Source organism: Moschus berezovskii, chromosome 22 (genome assembly GCF_049115385.1).
Source record: "Moschus berezovskii isolate FMDL1 chromosome 22, NW_MosBer_1.0, whole genome shotgun sequence".
Lineage (NCBI taxonomy): Eukaryota > Metazoa > Chordata > Mammalia > Artiodactyla > Moschidae > Moschus > Moschus berezovskii.
Window position 1 is genome coordinate 53,172,870 of NC_142481.1, and position 22,352 is coordinate 53,195,221.

Here is a 22,352-nt window from a genome sequence, read left to right on the forward strand (position 1 = left end):
AAGATATTAAGAAGAGGTAGCAAGAAGAAGAACTGTACAAAAAAGGTCTTAATGACTCAGATAACCACGATGGTGTGGTCACTCACCTAGAGCCAGACATCCTGGAGTGTGAAGTCAAGTGGGCCTTAGGAAGCATCACTCTGAACAAAGTTAGTGGAGGTGATGGAATTTCAGCTGAGCTATTTCAAACCCTAAAAGATAATGCTATTAAACTGATGCACTCAATATGCCAGCAAATTTGGAAAACTCAGCAGTGGCCACAGGACTGGAAAAGGTATATATATTGGATTTCATTCCAGTCCCAAAGGGCAATGCCAAAGAATGTTCAAACTTCTACACAATTGCACTCATTTCACATGCTAGCAAGGCAATTCTCAAAATCCTTCAAACTAGGCTTGAGCAGTACATGAACCAAGAACTTCTAGACATATAAGCTGGATTTAGAAAAGGCAGAGTAATCAGAGATCAAATTGCCAATATCTGCTGGATCATAGAAAAAGCAAAGGAATTCTAGGAAAACATCTACTTCTGATTCATTGACTATGCTAAAGCCTTTGACTGTGTGGATCACAACAAACAGTGGAAAATTCTTAAGGAGATGGGAATACCAGATCTGCCTTACCTGCCTCCTGAGAAACCTGTACGCAGGTCAAGAAGAAACAGGTACAATCAGATATGGAACAAGTTGGTTCAAAATTGGAAAAGGAGTATGTCAAGGCCATATATTGTCACTCTGCTTATTTAACCTATGTGCAGAGTACATCATGCAAAATGCCAGGCTGGATGAAACACAAGCTGGAATCAAGATTGCCAGGAGAAATATCAATAACTTCAGATATGCAAATGACACCACCCTAATGGCAGAAAGCCAAAAGGAACTAAAGAGCCTTTTGATGAAGGTGAAAGAAGAGAGTGAAAAAGTTGGCTTAAAACTCAACATTCAAATAATGAAGATGAGGGCATTCAGTCCCATTACTTCATGGCAATAGATGGGGGGACAATGGAAACAGTGACAAATTTTACTTTCTTGGGCTCCAAAATCACTGCAGACAGTGACTGCAGCCATGAAATTAAAAGATGCTTGCTCCTTGGAAGAAAAGCTATGACAAGCCTAGATAGCATATTAAAAAGTAGAGACATCACTTCGCTGACAAAGGTCTGTATAATCAAAGCTGTTTTTTTCCAGTTGTCATGTACTGATGTGACAGGTGGACCATAAAGAAGCTTGAGTGCCGAAGACTTGATACTTTTGAACTGTGGTGTTGGAGAAAGACTCTTGAGAGTACTTTGGAGATCAAGGCGATCTAACCAGTCAATCCTCAAGGAAATCAACCCTGAATATTCATTGGAAGGACTGATGCTGAAGCTCTAATACTTAGGCTACCTGATGCAAAGAGCTGACTCACTGGAAAATACCCCGATACTGGGAGAGACTGAGGGCAGGAGGAGAAGGGAATACAGAGGATGAGATGGTTGGATGGTATCACCGACTCAGTGGACATGAGTTTGAGCAAACTCCAGGAAATAGTGAAGGACAGGGAAGCCTGGTGTGCTGCCATTCCATGGGGTTGCAAAGAGTTGGACACAACTGAGTGACTGAACAACATATCACCTGAACCATCTTATAGACAACACAAGGTGGGGGTTCCACGCTGTGGAAACCAGGAAGGGCCTGAAGTGGCTCCTTCACATACCAGATCACCAGTTGTCCCTCTTATGGGACAAGCCTGTGTCCCCAAGCAGCCATGGAAATGTTGTGGCAACTTCACAGAGCCTACCTCCCCCTGTCCGCCTCTGCTCCTGCAGCAGGGCCTGGGGTGGGATGGACGTTTATGAGCAGCGCCAGGTCAAGGAAGGCAGATTCCCCGGGCTTAAAGCCCAGACCCCGATTCTGCTCCCTGCCCTGAGCCGTGTGGCCTGGGCTACATGCCTTCTGTCCTCTCCTGCAGCCACCTCCATAAACCAAGGGCCGAGTTCCAAATGCTAATTAGAACATGCACCCACCTTGTGCTCAGTCTGGCTGCAGGACCTGAAAGGGGCACCAGGGCATCCTCACCACACCCCTAGGAGGGTTGATGTCACCCCCATTTACAGAGGAGGACACAGAACCAGAAAGTGAAGATGCTTGCCTGGGGTGGCCCAGTGAGCAAGTGGCAAAGTGCTGGTCGCTCAGTCATGTCCGACTCATTGTGACTCCATGCACTGTAGCCCTCCAGGCTCCTCTGTCCATGGGATTTCCCAGGCAAGAATACTGGAGTGGGTAGCCATTCCCTTCCTCAGGGGATCTTCCCAACCCAGGGATCAAACCTGGGTCTACTGCTTTGTAGGCAGATTCTTTACTGTCTGAGCCACCAGGGAAGCCAGCAAGTGGCAAAGACAGAAATTAACTGGGCAGGCTGGTTCTCAGTTCAGTTCAGTCTCTCAGTCGTATCCGACTCGTTGTGACCCCATGGACTGCAGCATACCAGGCCTCTCTGTCCATCACCAACTCCCAGAGTTTACTCAAGCTCATGTCCATTGAGTCGGTGATGCCATCCAACCATCTCATCTGCTGCCGTCCCCTCCTTCTCTCATTTGAAAAGACCCTGATTCTGGGAAGGATTGAGGGCTGGCTCTGGAGTCCGTATTTGGCCAGGAAGACATAAACCCATGGCTCAGGGGACAAGGACAAGGAGCTGTCATTCCTTTTTCTGACGTTCGTTGGACACCCCCACCCACCAGCCAGTGCGTTGCAGGGAGACTGCGGCTTGGAGGGGATGGGCTGCATCTGTCCCCCAAACTCCCCACCTTCTCTTCCTGCACAGATGAGGGGCGGCGGCCCAGCACCCTTACCTGACCCCGATGGTGAACATGCTGAGCAGGTGTTTCCCTTGAAGCCAGCCAGTGAACATGATCAGGCCTGGGAGGAGATGGAAACACACACATAAGTACACACACACACACACATATATATACAGGTTTAACGAGAAGAGGACGGCAGACGATGGGATGGTTAGATAGCATCAACGACTCAATGGACATGAATCTGAGCCAAGTCTGGCAGATAATGGACAGGGAAGCCTGGTGTGCTGCAGCCCATGGGGTCACAAAGAGTCAGATGTGACTTAGCGACTGAACAACAGCAACAAAATGTTTACGAACGCATGCACACACCCATCCACACACACACAAGTACGTTCTTCAATGTCCGAAGGCATTCCAAACTCATTTCCTCAGCGTTTACGGGAATACAGACACAGGACAATTATGAATAATTTCAAACACTTGTCACCTCTCCCATTTTTAAGGAAGAAACTCTCCTGCTTACGAAAGAGGACGGTTTCCCTTTTTCAGGAAAGGATCAAGTCAGTTCAAGTAAAAGAAAGAAACAGCCACCCAGTTTATTTGGGGCTGATTGCAACATTTCTGTGCTATTCCAGAAGTTTCCCACAGGCTGTATGTTCCCAGGACTTGCCCCGAGGTGTTCTGATGACAGCCGCTTCCCTGATGGGCTCATGAACTGCTCTCTCTTAACTGATTTTATTCTGCATTTTTGTGATTAAAGACATTCCTTATCCCATTTTTCTCTTTCATCAATTGTTGACCCAGTATTTAAACACCAGACCCTGTGTTAGACATGGGGTATGTGGACAGTCAGAGATGGAGCCTCCAGGTAAAGAAGTGGATGACTCAGGCTGGGGCCCATGAAAGCCTCGAGACGTTCTGGCAATGGGGAAAGGTTCAGGGTCCACCAGACATCGCCTCAGTCTGCTCATCTGTAAAGTGGGGGAAATGACCACATCTTTATCAAGGACTTGTTTTAGGATTTAAGATGTGACAATGCACTTGGAGATCTCAGCATGGCTCCTGGCCCTCAGTAACACCAAGTCATGAACTGCTGCGGCCACAGTTACAAGACAGGCGAGGGGGAAGTAGGAGGTGAGAGGAGTTGCCTGTTGACACATCCTGGGGGACTTGCCAAAAGAGCATCAGCTGTGTCTCATAGGGAAAGCAGAGCCAGGGTGACTTTTCTGCTGGGCAGTAGTGGTGTGTGTGTGTCTGCATGTGTGTGGGTATGTGTGTGTTGGGGGTAGAAAGGTCATAAGATCTGATTTATTGGGATTTCATTTTTTTTCCCATACTTTGACTAGCAACAGAACTCAGTAGTCAAAATCTCAGCAGGAACCCAAATGAACCTAGAAAGATTAGGGGGGAAGTTTTACTAAAAATAGGTGCAGAGCCCAACCCAGAGGACCTGCCCCCATCCTGGGCCCTGCCACAGTAGGAGGGTGGGGGCCTCACAAAAGCCAAAAGTGCTTATTTCTTCCCAAATTCAGGTTCGGTAATTTTCCATCGGTGTCTGGAAATAGGACACTGTGAGTATTGAGACCACAGAGGTGACAAACACCACTTTCCCCTGAAACCGGCTGGTAAGCCTTTACCAGCACACCACTCTTTCCCAGCATCCCTAGGCCTTTCTAAGGGTTCACAACTCCCACTCTGCCAGAGCAGTTCTTGAAATATTTATTAAAACGAAAAAACATCTGAGCGGTTATCATGAGCTTGGCGATGGACATGCCAATTTAAGTTCTAAGTTAACATGAGGAATAATGGTTTATACAAGGCAGTGACCCTGCAGCACCTCTGACTTGGAACATTTTTTGAAACAGATTTCATATTATGGAAAGGCCTGCTAAGAGCATCTATTTGACAATCTGTCTTGAAGCATACATACTTGGTATTTTCTCTAGGGGCTATTATTACAGCCCGTTCTTCTGGCAACCCCAGGGTCTAGAGCAGGTGGCAGACAGCTTTTCCTCTAACAGGTTGGGTAGAAAACAGCACTCGCTTTATGAGTCGTATGGTCTGTTGCAGCTTAACTTGGCCATTGCAGTGTGCAAGTGGCTATAGATAATATATGAATGGGTTTGGCTATGTGCCAATAAAATAGCTGTTTGTGAACACTGAAATTTGATTTTCATAAAACAGTAATGTCAGAAGATAGTCTTCTTCTGATTTTTTTTCAATCATTTAAAATGTAAAAAAAAGTCTTGGCTTGTGAGTCACACAAAAACAGGTGGTGAACCTGATTTGGCCTGGGAGTCAGAGTTTCCACCCCCTGCTCTAGAGAGTAAAAGGGCCCTCTGGGCAGCCAGCGGTGTGTGGGCATCCACCCACCCTGTCCGAGATGCCTGATTAGTGTAACCCCGAGGAGGGCAGGTGAATGGTGACATAGAGCCACTCTCCCTCCATGACAGACATCACTAATCTATCACAGTCCTCCTCCACCATGCCTGAGCACGGCCTCCAAATCCTCTCCCAAACACAGAGCCCCCTTGGTTGCGATAAGATTTGGCAGGTTAAGATAAAACCCACTTCCTATGAAACTGCTGCAGGGCAAACTAGGGCAGAAAGGAGGGAAGAGGACACAGAGCTGCTCGAAAACAGGAAACCTACTGACTGAGCAAACTCTGAGTACAACATCCAAAATTGACATTGGGAAAGGAGACTAGAAACTAGAGAGTGGGGAAGGGGTGGCCAGCGAGGAAAGGGCAGGCAGGTCTATCTCTAGCACGATAAGATTGAGAGATCCGACTTCAGACCATATCATCTTAACACTTTGCTAATTTTACAACCTCCTAAAGTTGTAAAGGAATGGGAGATACCTTCCATGTCTTTGGATATATGTTTTCCTTGGTCTGAAATTCCCAATCTTCTCTTTTTTTCACTTGGCAAACTCCTACCCATCCTACAAGACCCAACTTAATGTCACTCCCCTTTGGAGCCTTCTCAACTCTCCCATGCAAAATTAACAGCTACCTTCACATTTCATATTTGTTCAGGTGTCTCTCTCCTATTTCTCTGGGGTCCTCCAAAGGGAAGAAGCTGTGTTTGACTCATCTCAGTGGCCCCAGAACCTATTGCAGGGTCAAGTGTGTCATAAGATACTCATTAAATGAACCAATGCATCTGGATGACCAGAAGCACAAAACTGCTGCTAGGCGGGACAACTGTCTCTTCTCCCAGGAACTTTCTCCACTCTGCAGTTTTAGCCAGACTCACTGGAACTTCCTCTCATCACTGCTTGTGCTATGGGCAGTGGTTGGCTGGTTTGTTCCTTTATTCACTAAACCAACATTTATTGAGAATCTATAATGGCCCAGGCACTAGTTGACCCTGAAAGCTGAGAACGCAGGACACAGGCTCAAAGCCAGAACTGGAGACAGCAGGAAGGGGCAGGTGCAGGGACCAGGGTATAATTCAGGAATAAGACCTGAATTTTGGGCTGCAGCACCATGGGGATACTGTTTGGTATACTGCCAAAGGTCAGGAGGAATAAGCCCAGGCACAGCATAGAAACGTGGCTGGGTGCACCACCAGACTACATTTCCCAGTCGCCTTTGCAGTTAGGTAGGCCATGTGACTTCATTCTAGCCAATCAAGAATGAGCAAAAGTGATGACTTCACTTCCTGGTCCCTGCCTTAAAAAATGCTCCCCTCCCAACCCCCATTCCCCACAAATCTCTATGTTCTTTCTTTCCCCATCTGCTGGTTTAACAGAATTATGGCCCACCCCTCCCAGGAACTGGAGGAAGACAGAGCAACAATAGAGCAGGAGCCTGGGACCACAAGTCAGTGTTTGGAGGTGAGCTACCCAGGAAAGCCATTTCACCAGGAATGTGCCCATGGACTTCAGTGTGAGCAAGAAATAAGTTATGATCATGTTAAGTCATTAAAATGTAGGAGCTGCTTGTTACAGCTGCTAGCTTGTTCCGACTGATACAGAAATCTCTTGCTGGTGACCAAGAACCTCTGATCCCAAACCCCAGTCCTCACCCAGGTGAGTAGTAAGGTATTTGAGAAACAGCTATGGGTGCACAGGATGGCTCCTTTCCACACACACTCAACCCCGTCTTCCACCCCCGCCAGGGCCCCATGCAGAAACTGCTTCACCCACCAATTATGCCGAATGAGAAGAGTGTCAGTTGCTTCCCCAGCTTGTCCATGCTTTTCTGTAGAGGAGTTTTGGGCGTCTGAAAGGATGAGAACAATGAGTTTGTTAGATGAGATCTGGGAGTGTCCCTCCTGCTTCTGTTCTCTCTCTCTTTTTTTGGCTGCACTGTGTAGCTTGTGGGATCTTAGTTCCCTGACCAGGGATGGAACTCATGCCCTCTGCGGTGAAAGCACAGAATCCCAACCACTGGACCACCAGGGAAGACCCTGCTTGGATTTTTTTTATATCTTAAGCTGAGTGATGATTATACAGGGACACATAAATAGAAATCCACTGACTGCTACATTTCAGATCTGTGCATATCACAGTAAGTCATATCTTGACAAAAATCCTAATGAGCATTTCAAAGTAAAAAGTTTTTAAAAGTGTACTCACATTAACCATATCATCCTTGTTCCTAAGGAGTAGGCGGGGCAGGTGTCACCAGCTGAGAATCATCTCAAACCCCACCTTACAAGAAACCCAGGGCTTCCCTGCTGGTCCAATGGTTGAGAATTCGCCTGCCAATATGGGGGACACGGGTTCGATCCCTGATCCAGGAGGATCCCACATGCAGTGAGGCAACGGGCCCATGTGCCACAACTACTGAACCCCCGGGGCCCTAGAGCCCATGCTCCACAACAAGCGAAGCCACCGCAATGAGAAGCCTGAGCACCACGAGAGAGCAGCTGCTGCTCGCCGCAACTAGAGCAAGCCTCCACACAGCAGTGAACACCCAGTGCAGCCAGAGACACACACGCAATCTGAAAAAGAAGAAAGAAACCCAAAGCCCCCAGTCCCTCACCTCTTCAGCCTGCATCATCTTAAATACTTCTCCAAACTGGGACTTTTCTCCTGTTCCGATCACGACGCCCTGCGTCCAGGAGAGACAGGTGTGAGGTCTGAGGCTGAAGACCCACAGGTGAGGGACGCCAAGGCCCCAGGGCTCACCTGGCCCTTCCCGCACTGCACCAGGGTCCCCATGAAGACGATGTTGCTCAGGGTCGTGAGGTCACCCTCACCCGTCAGCGGGGTGTCTGTCTTACTGCTTGGCTCGGCTTCTCCAGTGAAACTGGACTCGTCCACCAGGAGGTCTGTGACCTGGGGGGAAGCAAAGAGAGAAGGTGTGGCACCAGCCCCCCAACCTATGAGCTGGTTTTCAAAGCCCAGGATAGTGTCTAACACCTTAATGTCACTGGTCAACAGACAGCAAACAAGAGCGTGCTGAAATCAGGAAACAAGTATCACAATGTGGCCTCCGGTGCCTCCAGGAATCAGAAAAGCTTAGAATGTGGGACCCCTTTCAGAAAACATAGGAATCTCAAATCCTGTTTTAACACCCTTTTAAATTTTAATAAAAACTTAAAAAAAAAAACAACTTAAGCAATGGTTAAATTAGAATATCCCTTTTGGAGCATCCTATTTTTCCCCTAACTCCCACATCCTGCCCACCCTGGGGTTCCCACACAATCCGTGTGATTTGAGTAGCACTGAGCCGGGTTACTTGATGATAGCCTAAGGTCACGTCAACACCCGAAACACACATGCAGTCACAGATACACACACTTCCTGATGTTTCCAGGGTGACATTTCCAGAACACCTACTACTATGCACCAGGTCCAGCACAGAACACTTCACAAGGCTTATTGCTTAATCCTCACACCCTCCATGAAAGACTATTATTTTATCCACTTTATATTTTTTAAATATTCAATTAATTAGTTAATTAATTAGGCCGCAGCCATCTTAGTTGCCGTGTGGGGGATTTTCGATCTTCTTTGTGTTGGGCAGGACCGTTTACTCACAGCACGTGAACTCTTAGTTGTGGCATGTGGCATCTAGTTCCCTGACCAGGGATCAAACCCTGCATTGGGAGCACAGAGTCTTAGCCACCGGACCACCAGGTAAGTCCCTTATTCACTTTCTATTTGGGAAAACCGAGGCATGGGCTGATTAAGAAATCTGCTCAAGGTTACACAGCTCATTAGCGGCAGAGCAGAGATTTGAACCAACATGGTAGCTCCAGAGACTGCATTCTTAGCCATTCAAAGTCTTGCAGAAGTGACCACAGGCCCAGTAGGTATCACTCAGGAGGTAAGTCTTCCATGGCCAGAACCATGCCAGGTACCACCAAGACTGTGCAAGGTGTCTAGGGTGTACTCTGCCCCTAAGGGACTTGTCACTGAAGCAAAAAAAAAGAGCAACTAAAAGAAGTTATCTTCCTGCAAACTCCCAAAAGAACAGTTAGATCAACCTTTCTCAAACAGAAGTCTGTGAGTTCTCTATACTCCCAAGTTTTACAATTGAATAACAATCTATAAAAATGTGCACATTTCCAGGGAACCCCAGTCCCCAAGGATGACAGGAGCCACCACTTGCCAAGTAATATCCATCTAACCCTTTAAGTTCCTAACAGAACCCCATGGCGTTGGGTCTGATGATGGCCCCCATCCCACCCCCTTAGCCCTGTTTCCCAGCTTCCCTGGCAGCTCAGTGTCTCCACCCTCTGGACAATGGGATAAATGGTCTTTGTGTAGATCTTTGAAGGCGGCTGAGCTGACAGGTCCTCTTTGCCCCCTTCACCTTTCTCTCTCTCTGCCTGGGTCATTGTTTTCATGGCTGGAGCTCCAAAAGCCATTTCACAGGCGATAACAGGATGCCACAGCCCAAGAGGGCAGAGAGGAGGGCTGGGAGAAACCCAGGGCCTTTCTTCCATGGTGAAGCCACCTTGTTGGCTTCACCTTCAGGCTCTCATCATGTGAAATATGAATAAACCCCTGCCTATTCAAACCCATGTATCTATCTCAACCTACCACCACAAATGCAACTACTAACTGATCTTCATGTTTTATCTCCAGGACATCAGAGCAAAGTCATATGAGCTCACAGGCAGCTCCCAACCCACAATGAAAGAAGAAATGCGGAAAGTGAGTCATCCAGAACCACCAGATGTTGACCCCACACGTCCCAGGCAGCAGAAACTACCACATCTCCGTAGTTCAAAATTGGGAAAGGAGTATGTTAGGCTATATATTGTCACCCTACCCGGCATGCCACAGTCCATGGGATTGCAAAGAGTCAGACACGACTTAGGACTGAACAACAGTAACCATGGCAAACAGATTCCGTTTCTAGTAAATGTGGTCTAATTGGACATGATAATAATTAGAATAAGTTGTAACTTAATTTGAAGCACATAGATTTTGTACCTAACTTTATGTTTGTTCCATTGAAGTTACATTGTAATAAAAATGGTAAATCAGCAGTGAAAGAGAATCCTGCCATTGCCTGAGTTTGAGAGGCATAGTTAGAACAACCTAATGCCCTAATCGGATCTATTCTGCCTCAGAAGGTTCAGGAAACAGGAGTGTGGAGTGGTGGTGGGGAGGATGAGCTGCAGAGTTTCTTGGAGGGTCTAGGATATGAAACAGGCCTTAAGGGATAAGCAGACACTGGTAAGAGAATCAGGCAGGTCTTTCAGGAGGGAAAAGAAGGCAAGTGGGAGAATTGCTGGTGGGTGGACTTGGTAATAATGAGTTTGATCAAAGTAATGGAAGAGATGGGGGGAGGTAAATAAAGATCTCTCTTCCCCCAGCACCCCAGCCACAGACTAAAAGGACAGAAACCCAGCATGCCGAGCAGTGGAACCAGGTCATCCTCTCTGGGGACAGGTTCTCAGGAGTGGACAGAGGTGGGCACTGTCCCAGGTGCTGAAACCGGCGCAGGGTTTGCTGTAGGGGGAAGAGTTGGCCCTGCTCTCATGGGACCTCAACTCCATCAACATGAGAAAGTGAAAGTCGCTCAGTCATGTCTGACTCTTTGCGATCGCATGGACTATACAGTCCATGGGATTCTCCAGGCCAGAATACTGGAGTGGGTACCATTCCCTTCTCCAGGGGATCTTTCCAACCCAGGGATCGAACCCAGGTCTCCCGCATTGCAGGCAGATTCTTTACCAGCTGAGCCACCAGGGAAGCCACCAATATGAGAGGGCACGAGCAAAGAGACAGAAGGCTTGGTCCACATGGGGACCCATGTGGGACCAGCGTGACTGGAGCAGAGGATGTGTGGGAGGTGTGGTTGGAGCCTAGTTGTGTTTGGCATCGGTTAAGAGATTGGGGTATAACCTTGTAAAGACCAAGGAGCCATGAAAAGTCTGGAGCAGAGAAGGATAGACATGGGGAAAATGTGCAAAACGATATTAGACATTAGAAGACAGGCCAGTTCCATCAGGAGGGGAAGCCTACAGTCCAAGAAATGCAGGCCAAGTGAAGCACAGTAGGCTCTCAGTGAGGGAGTATGCGTGGACGGGTGCGCCGGACAGAAAGAAGATGGAGCAAACTGGCAGCAAGTGGAACTAAGTAGACAGGTTAATTTGTCCTGGGTGTTTCGTTGTTTTTTAATCTTTGGCCATACCTGGCAGTATGTGGGATCTTAGTTCTCTGTCCAGGGATTGAACCTGCACTCCCTGCATTGGAAGGCAGAGTCTTAACCACTGGACTGCCGGGGAAGTCGCTCTTTGTTCTGTTTTTAATTCTAGTCTTTACACTTGTACCAGACTATGTGAAGGCTGACTGCAGGTCCAAGAGCCCCCTGTGCCTCCATTCTGCTTTCCTAGTGGACCCACAAGGGTTAGAGACTTCTTATATTAACAAAAATCACATTCACATATTTGTGATTTGGGGAGCTTTAGCTTTTCCAGGTATAAAATGGATGAGTCATGAGATAGAACATCATTTTCCCACTTGTGCCTTGGGGAACCCTCCTTGGCAGGAAGTTAATTGCTACTCTGTGGAAAGTGGGTTCCACGGTGAAAAACAGTTTGAGGAATATCGGGGTAAACCCAGTGAACTGGTTCTCTTTACTGCAGGACTTCTCAGGGTCTTTACTATGCAAATGGATGCTGACACTCTCCAAGTGGGGGCTGCAGTGTGTGGACCACCCTGTGGGGCAAGTGTTGGGACACTGGGCTAGGAGGTCACTACATCTCCTCTTGTTCCAACACTTAACTAAAAAGCCTCTTGATGAAAGTGAAAGAGGAGAGTGAAAAGGTTGGTTTGAAGCTCAACATTCAGAAAACAAAGATCAGGGCATCTGGTCCCATTACTTCATGGGAAATAGATGGGGAAACAGTGGAAACAGTGTCAGACTTTATTTTTTTGGGCTCCAAAATCACTGCGGATGCTGATTGCAGCCATGAAATTAAAAGACGCTTACTCCTTGGAAGGAAAGTTATGGTCAACCTAGATAGTATATTAAAAAGCAGATACATTACTTTGCCAACAAAGGTCCGTCTAGTCAAGGCTATGGTTTTTCCCGTGGTCATGTATGGACGTGAGAGTTGGTCTGTGAAGAAAGCCGATCGCCGAAGAATTGATGCTTTTGAACTGTGGTGCTGGAGAAGACTCTTGAGAGTCCCTTGGACTGCAAGGAGATCCAACCAGTCCATTCTAAAGGAGATCAATCCTGGGTGTTCACTGGAAGGACTGATGCTAAAGTTGAAACTCCAATACATTGGCCACCTCATGCGACGAGTTGACTCACTGGAAAAGACTCTGATGCTGGGAAGGATTGGGGGCAGGAGGAGAAGGGGACGACAGAGAATGAGATGGCTGGATGGCATCATCGACCTGATGGACATGAGTTTGAGTGAACTCCAGGAGTTGGTGATGGACAGGGAGGCCTGGCGTGCTGTGATTCATGGGGTCGCAAAGAGTTGGACATGACTGAGCGACTGAACTGAACTGAACTGAACCCCTTCAAACACACTTAGGCTCACATAGTTTGCTTAAGTTTGGTTTTTGCTGTTTAAAGAAAGATCATTTAGAATATAACCTGCTCACCCAGTTTTTCAATTGGCCAAGTCAACAAGACTTTAAAGTGGATGCCGATTATATACCCAAAGAATTTTAAATCAGGTTCTTTTTTCAAGAAGTTTGGAAATCAAATTCTTGAAACAAATAAAGGGTGATTCAGTGCTAAATGGGATGATGCTAAATTAGAATGCAAGAGAAACTAAGAGAAGAATTACTATTGTTGATGGTATGTTCATGCTAACACACATTTGCTGAGTGTATTTTTCTCATGAAACATTCACGACTATGCCATGGAAAAGATGCTGCTCTGATTCCCACCCTACAGATGAGAAAACTGAGGCTCTGAGAGCTTCAGAAACTTGCCCAAGGTCCCACAACCTAGGTCATGTCAGAGATGGATTCTGCTGCATTCTCTTATGTCAGGCATCCATTCTCTCACAGGGTCTGGGACGGAGCGATAGGGCAGGCCAGACTGTGAACAGTCAGAGGGCAAAGTTTAGTCTTGATCCACATGGGGTGGGGTCACTGCAGCTTCCTCCTACAGCAGGATGAGCCCCATGAATACAGAGCTTCAGAGGAGGACCCTCAGAGGGCCTGTTGGATTGATAAGATGCGGGCACTTTCCAGCTGGAGTGACAGCAGTGGTTGCCCAAACATGAGGATCTTTCACAGAAAGAACCCCTATTAATTAGTTCAGTTGCTCAGCTGTGTCCGACTCTTTGCGACCCCATGGACTGCAGCATGCCAGGCTTCCCTGTCCATCACCAACTTCTGAAGTTTACTCAAACTCATATCTGTTGAGTCAGTGATGTCACCCAGCCATCTCATCCTCTGTCATCCCCTTCTCCTCCTGCCTTCAATCTTTCCCAGCATCAGGGTCTTTTCAAATGAGTAAGTTCTATCAGGTGGCCAAAGTATTGGAGTTTCAGCTTCAGCATCAGTTCCTCCAATGAATATTCAGGACTGATATCCTTCAGGATGGACTGGTTGGATCTCCTTGCAGTCCAAGGGACTCTCAAGAGTCTTCTCCAGCACCACAGTTCAAAAGCATCAATTCTTCAGTGCTCAGTTTTCTTCACAGTCCAACTCTCACATCCATACATGACTACTGGAAAAAGCATAGCTTTGACTAGATGGACCTTTGTTGGCAAAGTCACGTCTCTGCTTTTTAATATGCTGTCTAGGTTGGTCATAACTTTCCTTCCAAGGAATAACCATCTTTTAATTTCATGGCTGCAGTCACCATCTGCAGTGATTTTGGAGCCCAAAAAATGAAGTCTCTCACTGTTTCCACTGTTTCCTCATCTATTTGCCATAAAATGATGGGACCAGATGCCATCACCTTAGTTTTCTGAATGCTGAGTTTTAAGCCAACTTTTTCACTCTCCTCTTTCACTTTCATCAAGATGCTCTTCAGTTCTTCTTCACTTTCTGCCATAAGGGTGGTGTCATCTGCACCCTATCAACTGGTGCCACATTAAAATGTGAGAAAACAGACCTCAGCCAGCTGATTAAGGTCAGCATCAGCAGGGATGGGTCATGGTGATGGTCGGGGAACTAAGATCCCATAAGCTGAATGGCATGGTCAAAAAAAGAGAAAGGTTTTAAGAAAGAGTCTATTTTTTTCTTAAAAAGAGGAAAGAAGAGAGAGATGAGACAAAGATGCCTCCCTTGAAGACAGCTGGCCAGAGAAACAGGAACAATGGGGGTTAGGGGGCTGAGAAGGGGTGAGGATGCAGGTGGGGAGGTGGGTGTGGGTTTGGATATGCTGGAATGGAGGTGGGCTATCTGTCCATCTGTCTCCTGCCAAGGGTCAGGCCTTCTTCTGGGCCCTGGGAATCCAGTAGTGACCAAGAAAGACAAACTCCCTGCCCTTGTGGAGGGACCTTTGCCAACAAAGATCAGTCTAGTCAAGGCTATGGTTTTTCCCGTAGTCATGTATGGATGTGAGATTTGGACTATAAAGAAAGCTGAGCACCAAAGAATTGATGCTTTTGAACTGTGGTGTTGGAGAAAACTCTTGAGAGTCCTTTGGACTGCAAGGAGATGCAACCAGTCCATCCTGAAGGAAATCAGTCCTGAGTGTTCATTGGAAGGACTGATGTTAAAGCTGAAACTCCAATACTTTGGCCACCTGATGCGAAGAGCTGACTCATTTGAAAAGACCCTGATGCCAGGAAGGATTGAAGGAAGGAGGAGAAGGGGACGACAGAGGATGAGATGGTTGGAGGGCATCACTGACTCGATGGACATGAGTTTGAATAAACTCCGGGAGTTGGTGATGGACAGGGAGGCCTGGTGTGCTGCAGTCCATGGGGTCGCAAAGAGTTGGACATGACTGAGCAACTGAACTGAACTAAGAAATAAACAGGAAAGCAAACTGACACTAGAATGAACAGCAGGAATCCAGGGTGGGGGTAGGGAGGGGAGGTGATGCCTCAGGAGAGGGATCAGGGAGGCTGGTGGGGAGGGGATGGGTGGGGGCTGAGACCTCAGGAATGAGAATAGCTAAGTGCTGCTGGTGGGAAGTAGGTTACAGATGGCAGGAACGGCCCTCTTGTGCGAACATGTGTTGTGGGCAGCTAAAAGTAGCAATGCATCTGGCTTCCAAGTTAGGGTTGAGCACACAGCTTGGGTCTCCTCTACCTAGAAGAGCTGATTCACGTCTATTCCAGAACAGCTCAAAAGGTACTGCTTCCAGGAAGCCCTCTGTGACTGCAGTGGGCCAGTCAAGTCTGTCCTGTTTGGGAAGTCCAGAATCCCCTGGGCTTTTCCCACAAGCTCCCCTGTGGTAGATGTGGTCTGTCACTCCAGGCTATAAAAAGAGGTCTCATCTGTTCTCACTGCCTCCTCAGCATGCAGCACAGGTCCTGGCACATAGTCGGGCTCAGGAAATATTTGTTGACTGACTGATTGATGCGGATTTAGGAGGGGTGCCCTCAGGCAGGCAGGGAAGGAGGAGAGGCTTAGAGGAGGGCTTTGAGGGTGGTGGATAGAATAGTAGCCCCCTACCATCCAATCCCTGAAGACACCCAAGTCCTAATCCTTGGAATTTCTGAAAGTGTTGTCTTAGCAGCAAAAAAAGACTGTGTGGGTGTGATTAAACGGATGGGTTTGCTACAGGGAGATTAGCTTGGATGATCCTGGGGGGCCCTAAATGTCATTACAGGGACTTCCCTTCTGGTCCAGGGGTCAGGACTCCACGCTCCCAATGCAGGGGCCCCAGGGCTGATCCCTGGCTAGTGAACTAGAGCCCACATGGCACAGCTAAAAGATTCCTCATGCCGCAACTAAAGACCCAGGGCAGCCAAATAATTAAAAAAAGAAAAAAGAGATCAACTGATTTTAAAAAGGGTCCTTAGGAGATGGGAATCAGAGCAGTGTCTGAGGGAAGGGACTACAAAGACAGAGGCAGTGGTTGGTGTGATTCGGGGGCACGAGGCAAGAAGTGTGGGCGACCCTGGGAGCTGAAAAATGCAAGGGGACCAGTTTTCCCCTGAAGCTCGGGAAAGGGGAACACAGTCCTGCTGATGCCCTGATTTCCACCCGGTGAAACTGAGTTTGAGTCTGACCTCCAGACTGCAAGATAATACACCCATGTTGTTTGCGCCCCTGAGTATGTAATAATTTGCTCAGCAGCTCCAGACGCTCGATCCACCAGGGAAACCTGGACGGAGAGCCAGAGAGCCAGGAAGAAAGTCCGGAGAGCTGGCTGCCGGGGGAGAGGCGACAGAGGCCTGGCATTTACGACTTGGCTTGGGTTTTATGATCGCCAGCACAGCCTGTGTGCACCGCACATAGTACACCTGCTTTCATCACCAAAGAAAAGGACGCATTACCCAGAAGCAAAGAGTGCTCACTCTGAAGATAGGGGTGAATGCCTCTAAGCCAGGACACCTTCCGAGATAAGGCTCTCTTCCCAAACGCCAAGGTCATGCCTCTCACTGCGTACGTGCTAATCTGTCCTTTTGGCGATCTTGAAGGAAGGTACCCTGCCATGTTTGATGGAATTTCTTTTTCTTTGTTGTGACAGGATACAAAACAGTGCTGAAAGCCATGCTTCTCCGGAGCAGTCTGTCCAGGCTATGGCGAGCCTGTCTCCTGGGCTACAGTCCTCAGTTTGGCTCATACGCTCTGTTCTTATTAGAGACTGTTTGCATCGACACAGGGCCTGGAGTCTGTGGTGAAAGGCCTGGGCTCCGGAGCCAGGTGGCCCAGGTTCAAGTCCCCGTTGCCCCACTGACTGTGTGAGCTCAGCCCTCCAGGCTTCTGTGTCCTCCCTGTAAAAGGAGAGCACTGGCCTCTTAAGGTCACTGGGAGATGAAGCAAGGCGGTTTTTACACAATGGCTAGCGCCGATCTGATTGTTACACACAGTTGACCCTTGGACAATGCAGGGGGTTGCTTCAATGCTGTGCCATAACTACTGAGCCTGTGCTCTTGAGCGCGGGAGCTGCAACTCCTGAGCCCACGTGTGGCAATTCCTGAAGTCCAAATGCTCTAGAGCTCAAGAGAGCTTCCCCAACAAGAGAAGCCGCTGCAATGAAAAGCCTTTGCGCCAAAACTGGAGAGCAGTCCCTGCTCGCCACAACTAGAGAAAGCCCACACGCAGCAAGGAAGACCCAGTACAGACAAACAGATAAAATTACTAAAAACAAAATTCTACTGTGAGTAAACAAAGCTATTGATCGGCAAAAGGACCAGAGAAAAAATCTGCAGAGTGTTGGCGGCCGGTAGCCTTGAAAAAGTCCTCATGCTGGCAACGACCAGATACCATCTAATCTGATAGAAGCAGGGCAGGAAGAAAACCAGTTGAAGTAGGAGGGGAGTTACTTGGGGTTTAAAAAATTCTTTCAAGGAACTGTTGTCGAGCCTGGTAATGATAAACAGTTAAATCAATGGCTGATATTTGGGACTCTGTCCCCACTTCGGGGGGCTGCACAAGCAGGCTGATGGTCTTAGCTCAGTTCAGCATCATGAGAACCCCTCGAGCTGAGAATGAACATTAACCCCTCTGACAGATGAGGAAACTGAGGCACAGAGAGGCTAAGCTACTTGCTCAAGGTCACACAGTTTCTGAAGGATAGGACTTAGTTAATGCCCAGTCCCAGGGCACTAACCACTTCACCACTCTGCCCCCCTGTAGCATCCATAGTATACGTGCATCCTGTTTAACAGCTGCCCAGTGTGGACACCCTGCCCCTGTACCTGGGGACTCCTCCACGTTGCAGGAAAGAGCCCATCCCTAGGGAGGCATGGACAGTGTCAGACTGGTTTCCTCAGCTTTCCCTGCAGATGGGGCTTGGCCACTGGACAGCGGCTCCTCTACTGGGAACCACATGCCCTGGACTTGGAGGCTGGATGCTCATGTGGGCAGAAACAGACGGAGAGGAATTCACCCTGGTGTGGGTACACTTGCTGTGCCCTGCCTGGGGATCTGAAAACAGGGGCAGAGGAGCTGGAAAGCCCAGGTGCCCCCTGGCCCCTGCCTCACTTCCAAAGACAGGCTCAGGGTGCTGTAAACGCAGGTCCCGGAGGTTGGCTCCCAATCTCTTTTGTCTCCCTCCACTCCCCACCTCTCTCCAGGCCACCCTTCCAACAGCCTGCTATTGACCCAGAGAACACATCCTCCTTAAATAAATAAATCAGGCCGATAACCTGGGCTTAATTCTTTATCACTAAAAGCTTTGAACAATCCTTTAACCTTCTTAGCAGGAATCATAAAATAGGTTACTCCCATCAACAGATCTCTCTGAACCTGACTTCACCTTTTCTTTTTTTTTCTTCTCCCTTTTCTTGAGGATTCAGGATTATCTTCGAGAGCCTCAGGGAATGTTCTGTGATGTCGTGACACCCTGAGACCTGCAAAGGTTGGGGTGGAGCCCCATACCCGATGTCCCACACTGTGCTCTTGACAAAGGCTTGTGCTACTTTTTACGACTGGGCTGGTTGCTCTCATCCTGAGATGAAGCCGTCTGACAGTGCTTCTGTCTGCCATCAGTGTGGCTGTTTCTAGAAGCAACTTCTCCCTCATTCCTCGGCCCCACTGTGGTTTAGTTCTCTACTGCAGTAGGCTACAAGCTGGAAAATCATATAACCAAAACGTGTTAGCTCATAATTACACGAGAATACATAATTCAAGAAATGCCACTGGAGGAGCTTTGTGCTTAAAATTAGCTTGCTTGCTAACTTTCTGCTTGTGTGCACACATGCCTATGTCTGTGTCCATGTCTGTGCAAGAAGGAGAGAATGCCTGCCTCCGAGAAGCCAAGGGTCTGCATGGCCCCAGACTGGTGTCTGGGCCCCTCACCTCTGTGAGACGGATGTCGGCAGGGATGCGGTCTCCGATGGAGAGAGACACGATGTCTCCAGGTACCAGGTCTCGAGCTAGCAGGTGCTGGAGCTTTCCTTCTCTTCTGCTGCATTTTAAATGGGAAAAAGCAGAAGCATCCACAGTGACATCTCAATTTTAGGCACTTTGATAAACTTGAGCAAAGGTTACAGAAACACATTTTCTCCTTCCAATGTGGACAAACGCTTGCGCTTTAATGGTTTTATTATTTTTTAAATTCACATGTCCTAAAAGACTCTTGGGAAAGAGCTTGACTCCTGGGAGACCTTGGGCTTCATTTAAAAAGTCGGGTGACTACTGTTCACCCTGCTTGGAAACAAGGCGGGACCACATGGCCTCCAGAAGCTTCTGCAGGTCTAGAGAAGCGGTTCCTTAACAAAGCTGGCAGCCGGCGGTACTTCTGTCCTCGGAGAACACAGCGCTCTGGTGTGCAGAGCCCGGCTCTGACCTCAGGGACAGCAGAACCTTGTTAAAGCCAGGAGGAGCACCTTAAGTGCCCAAGAAGCCAGGGAACACCACCACCCCCGCCACCCCCCAGGCCTGGGACCGCTCTTCGACTGTTTGCTGTTAGACATAGACATGCTTCTATGTACGGGCTCCCACTAGAACCCACCACATGCTGCTCCTTACCCAACATGGCAGGAGCCCCCCGGCTGGACCTGTGCCCCTCCCTCGGCCTCCTTCCTGTAGTAGCCAGAGAGTTCTTAAAGCACAAAATCAGATCACAGCTTCATCCTGCTCCAAACCCTCTCCAAGAACCTGGGAGTTAGACCCAGACACCCTACCTCCTGCCACACACCCCCTTGAATACACCCAGCTCTTTCCAGTCTCAAGGTCTTTATGGATCTTGAATGGAGTAGATACTCCCTTCTTCCCTGTTAACAGAATGCAGTTATCCAGGTACCTGCTTTTCTCCCCACAGCAGAGTGCTCCAGGGGGTGGGTCCTGATAAGCTGAGACAGTCAGGGTGATCCCATTCCCCGCCCATGACTGATGTAGACACAGGCATGATCTACAACACTGGCCTAAGAGACAGGAGTGGTATTTGGCGGGGGCTCAGGAGAAAGGTTTTCTCATCCTTTACACACACACGGCCTCTTCTGTTGGATATTTTCATCTTTATCATGTCTGGTTGTGATGTCTGGAGCTGTGGCAGCCATCCTGGGGCCTTGAAGGAATCCAGTATAAGAACAAAGCCAGAAGAGGTGCCACTTGGCAGCCATGGCAGCTGTAGTATCGGTAGCTCCGGGTCAAGGCCCCTCCGAGTGGAGTAACATGGGCAGCACTGGGTATAGGGCAGAGACACCTTTGTATCAGCTTCACTGCTGAACCCCACGACCCGCCATTACCGGCCTGCAGGACTCCTTTCCTCACTCTAGACTTGGATGAGAGTTTGCCGTGATTGGTGGGCTGGTCCCGGAGCTGGGGGGGGGCGATCACCTACGGGGGTGCCCCAGGGAGATAGGGGAGCAGGGAGAACGAACAAGTTCACTTGGGTTTTCGTCCTTTTCTTGCTGCCATTGGGAACATTGCTTGTGGAGGAAGTAGGCCCATTGTGCTGCCCGTATTCCGACGACTGAACCAATAGCTCCTTTGTATAGTTTTTCATTGACTTCTCATCTCTGTTAACCCATGGGAATCCAGTGACTAGTATATGAAAACTTACGGGCTGGGACCTAAGGTTGCTGAAAGTTGTCTCTAGTATCAGCAAAAGGGGGGCTGTTTACAGGTACGTTCAAGAGAGAAGTGCCTCGTGAACGCATCTGCCGGAGGGGAGGACAAAAGAACTGGAAAGTCCACCTGTTCTCTTGGAACAATCACAAGTGTTGAAGGACCTGAGCTCCCGAAAAATTATAGACTAGTAGTAGTGGATGAATAAAGAAGGCAGAATGGATGATTTCGTCTCCATTAGTCTGCTGTCTCTGGCTATGTTGGTGGGGTCTCATTTTTGCTCTCTACCCTGAATGCCTTTCAGGTGGTGTTGAAAGGCAGCAGCTGCCGCAGTTCATGGTTTAATCTATGCAGAGGTAGATGGCAACTGCTAATGGCAAGTGACAGTTTGTAGTTGATAAACACATGGTTAACTTCCCTCAAGCCATCCCTATACTGCTCCTTAGAGTTACAAAAACTTGCAAAATATTCAAAGTCATATAGTTCAACTGAAAGTACTTGAATTTGAACCCAAGATTTGTAGGTCCAAATTTTTATTTTTTTAAAATTTATACTGTATGATGATAGCTATCAAAACAAATATTATAAACCTATGAAACACATGATATGTGTGTTATGTTTTGCAAATATTGAAATGAAGCTTGGTCAAGTGGAGAAAATGCTACCTTTACCATATGACGACTACTGACTACTTCCCCATGCTTCATGTCACTAACCTGTCATCTTGGAAAAATAAATTTAAACATTCAAGCCCCCCCCCAAAAAAAAAAAGAACAAAGCCAGCAAGTTGAGGATGGCAGAGTAAAGAAATAAAAGGACCAGGTCCTTGGTGCCATCTTGAATTAACTAACCCGGCTGGCCCCTCAGCTCAGATCTCTTGCCATAAGACAACACAGTTTCCTTGTGATTTGTGCAGCTGAATTTTCTGGGCTTTATAGCCTCGGAGAAGGCAATGGCAAGCCACTCCAGTACTATTGCCTAGAAAATCCCATGGATGGAGGAGCCTGGTAGGCTGCAGTCCGTGGGGTCGCTAGGGGTCGGACACGACTGAGCGACTTCAATTTCACTTTCACTTTCACACATTGGAGAAGGAAATGGCAACCCACTCCAGTGTTCTTGCCTGGAGAATCCCAGGGACGGGGGAGCCTGGTGGGCTTCCGTCTATGGGGTCACACAGAGTCGGACACGACTGAAGTGACTTAGCAGCAGTAGCAGCATAGCCAATAGCACCTATCAGATATATGTCTGCTCTTCTCTTGACTCTTCCCGTGGCTGGCCCCTGCCATTTATCAGGCCTCAACTTAAAGGTCAGCTCCACCGTAAATGTCAGAGCAGAGTAACCTGCCAGCCAGCTATTCAAGGTTGTTCCCACACCTCCACAAGTCACTGCATCTCCACGAGGCTCTCTTTTTGTGTGGCCTTGGCTTTCAGTCTTTTTGGCTTTAATGTACCTGCCTCATTCCAAAACCATTTCATTCCTTGACTTCATTATCTGCCTCCCCTGTTAGGAGTGTAAGAGGTCCAAAGGCCAGGGCTTTCC

The 22,352-nt window shown here is 48.2% G+C and overlaps 1 protein-coding gene across 2 annotated transcripts in view; it reads right to left on the reverse strand.

Moving 5' to 3' along the window:
• ATP2C2 (ATPase secretory pathway Ca2+ transporting 2) overlaps positions 1-22,352 on the reverse strand; it is a 76,994-nt gene that overhangs the window by 24,110 nt on the left and 30,532 nt on the right. For both annotated transcript variants that reach the window (XM_055413028.2, XM_088830664.1), the window contains exons 7-11: positions 19,100-19,208; positions 7,925-8,074; positions 7,779-7,847; positions 6,938-7,013; positions 2,833-2,899 (exon numbers count right to left, since the gene is read on the reverse strand). In XM_055413028.2, coding sequence (XP_055269003.1) covers positions 2,833-2,899; positions 6,938-7,013; positions 7,779-7,847; positions 7,925-8,074; positions 19,100-19,208 — 471 coding nt within the window. The remainder of the gene's footprint in view (positions 1-2,832; positions 2,900-6,937; positions 7,014-7,778; positions 7,848-7,924; positions 8,075-19,099; positions 19,209-22,352) is intronic.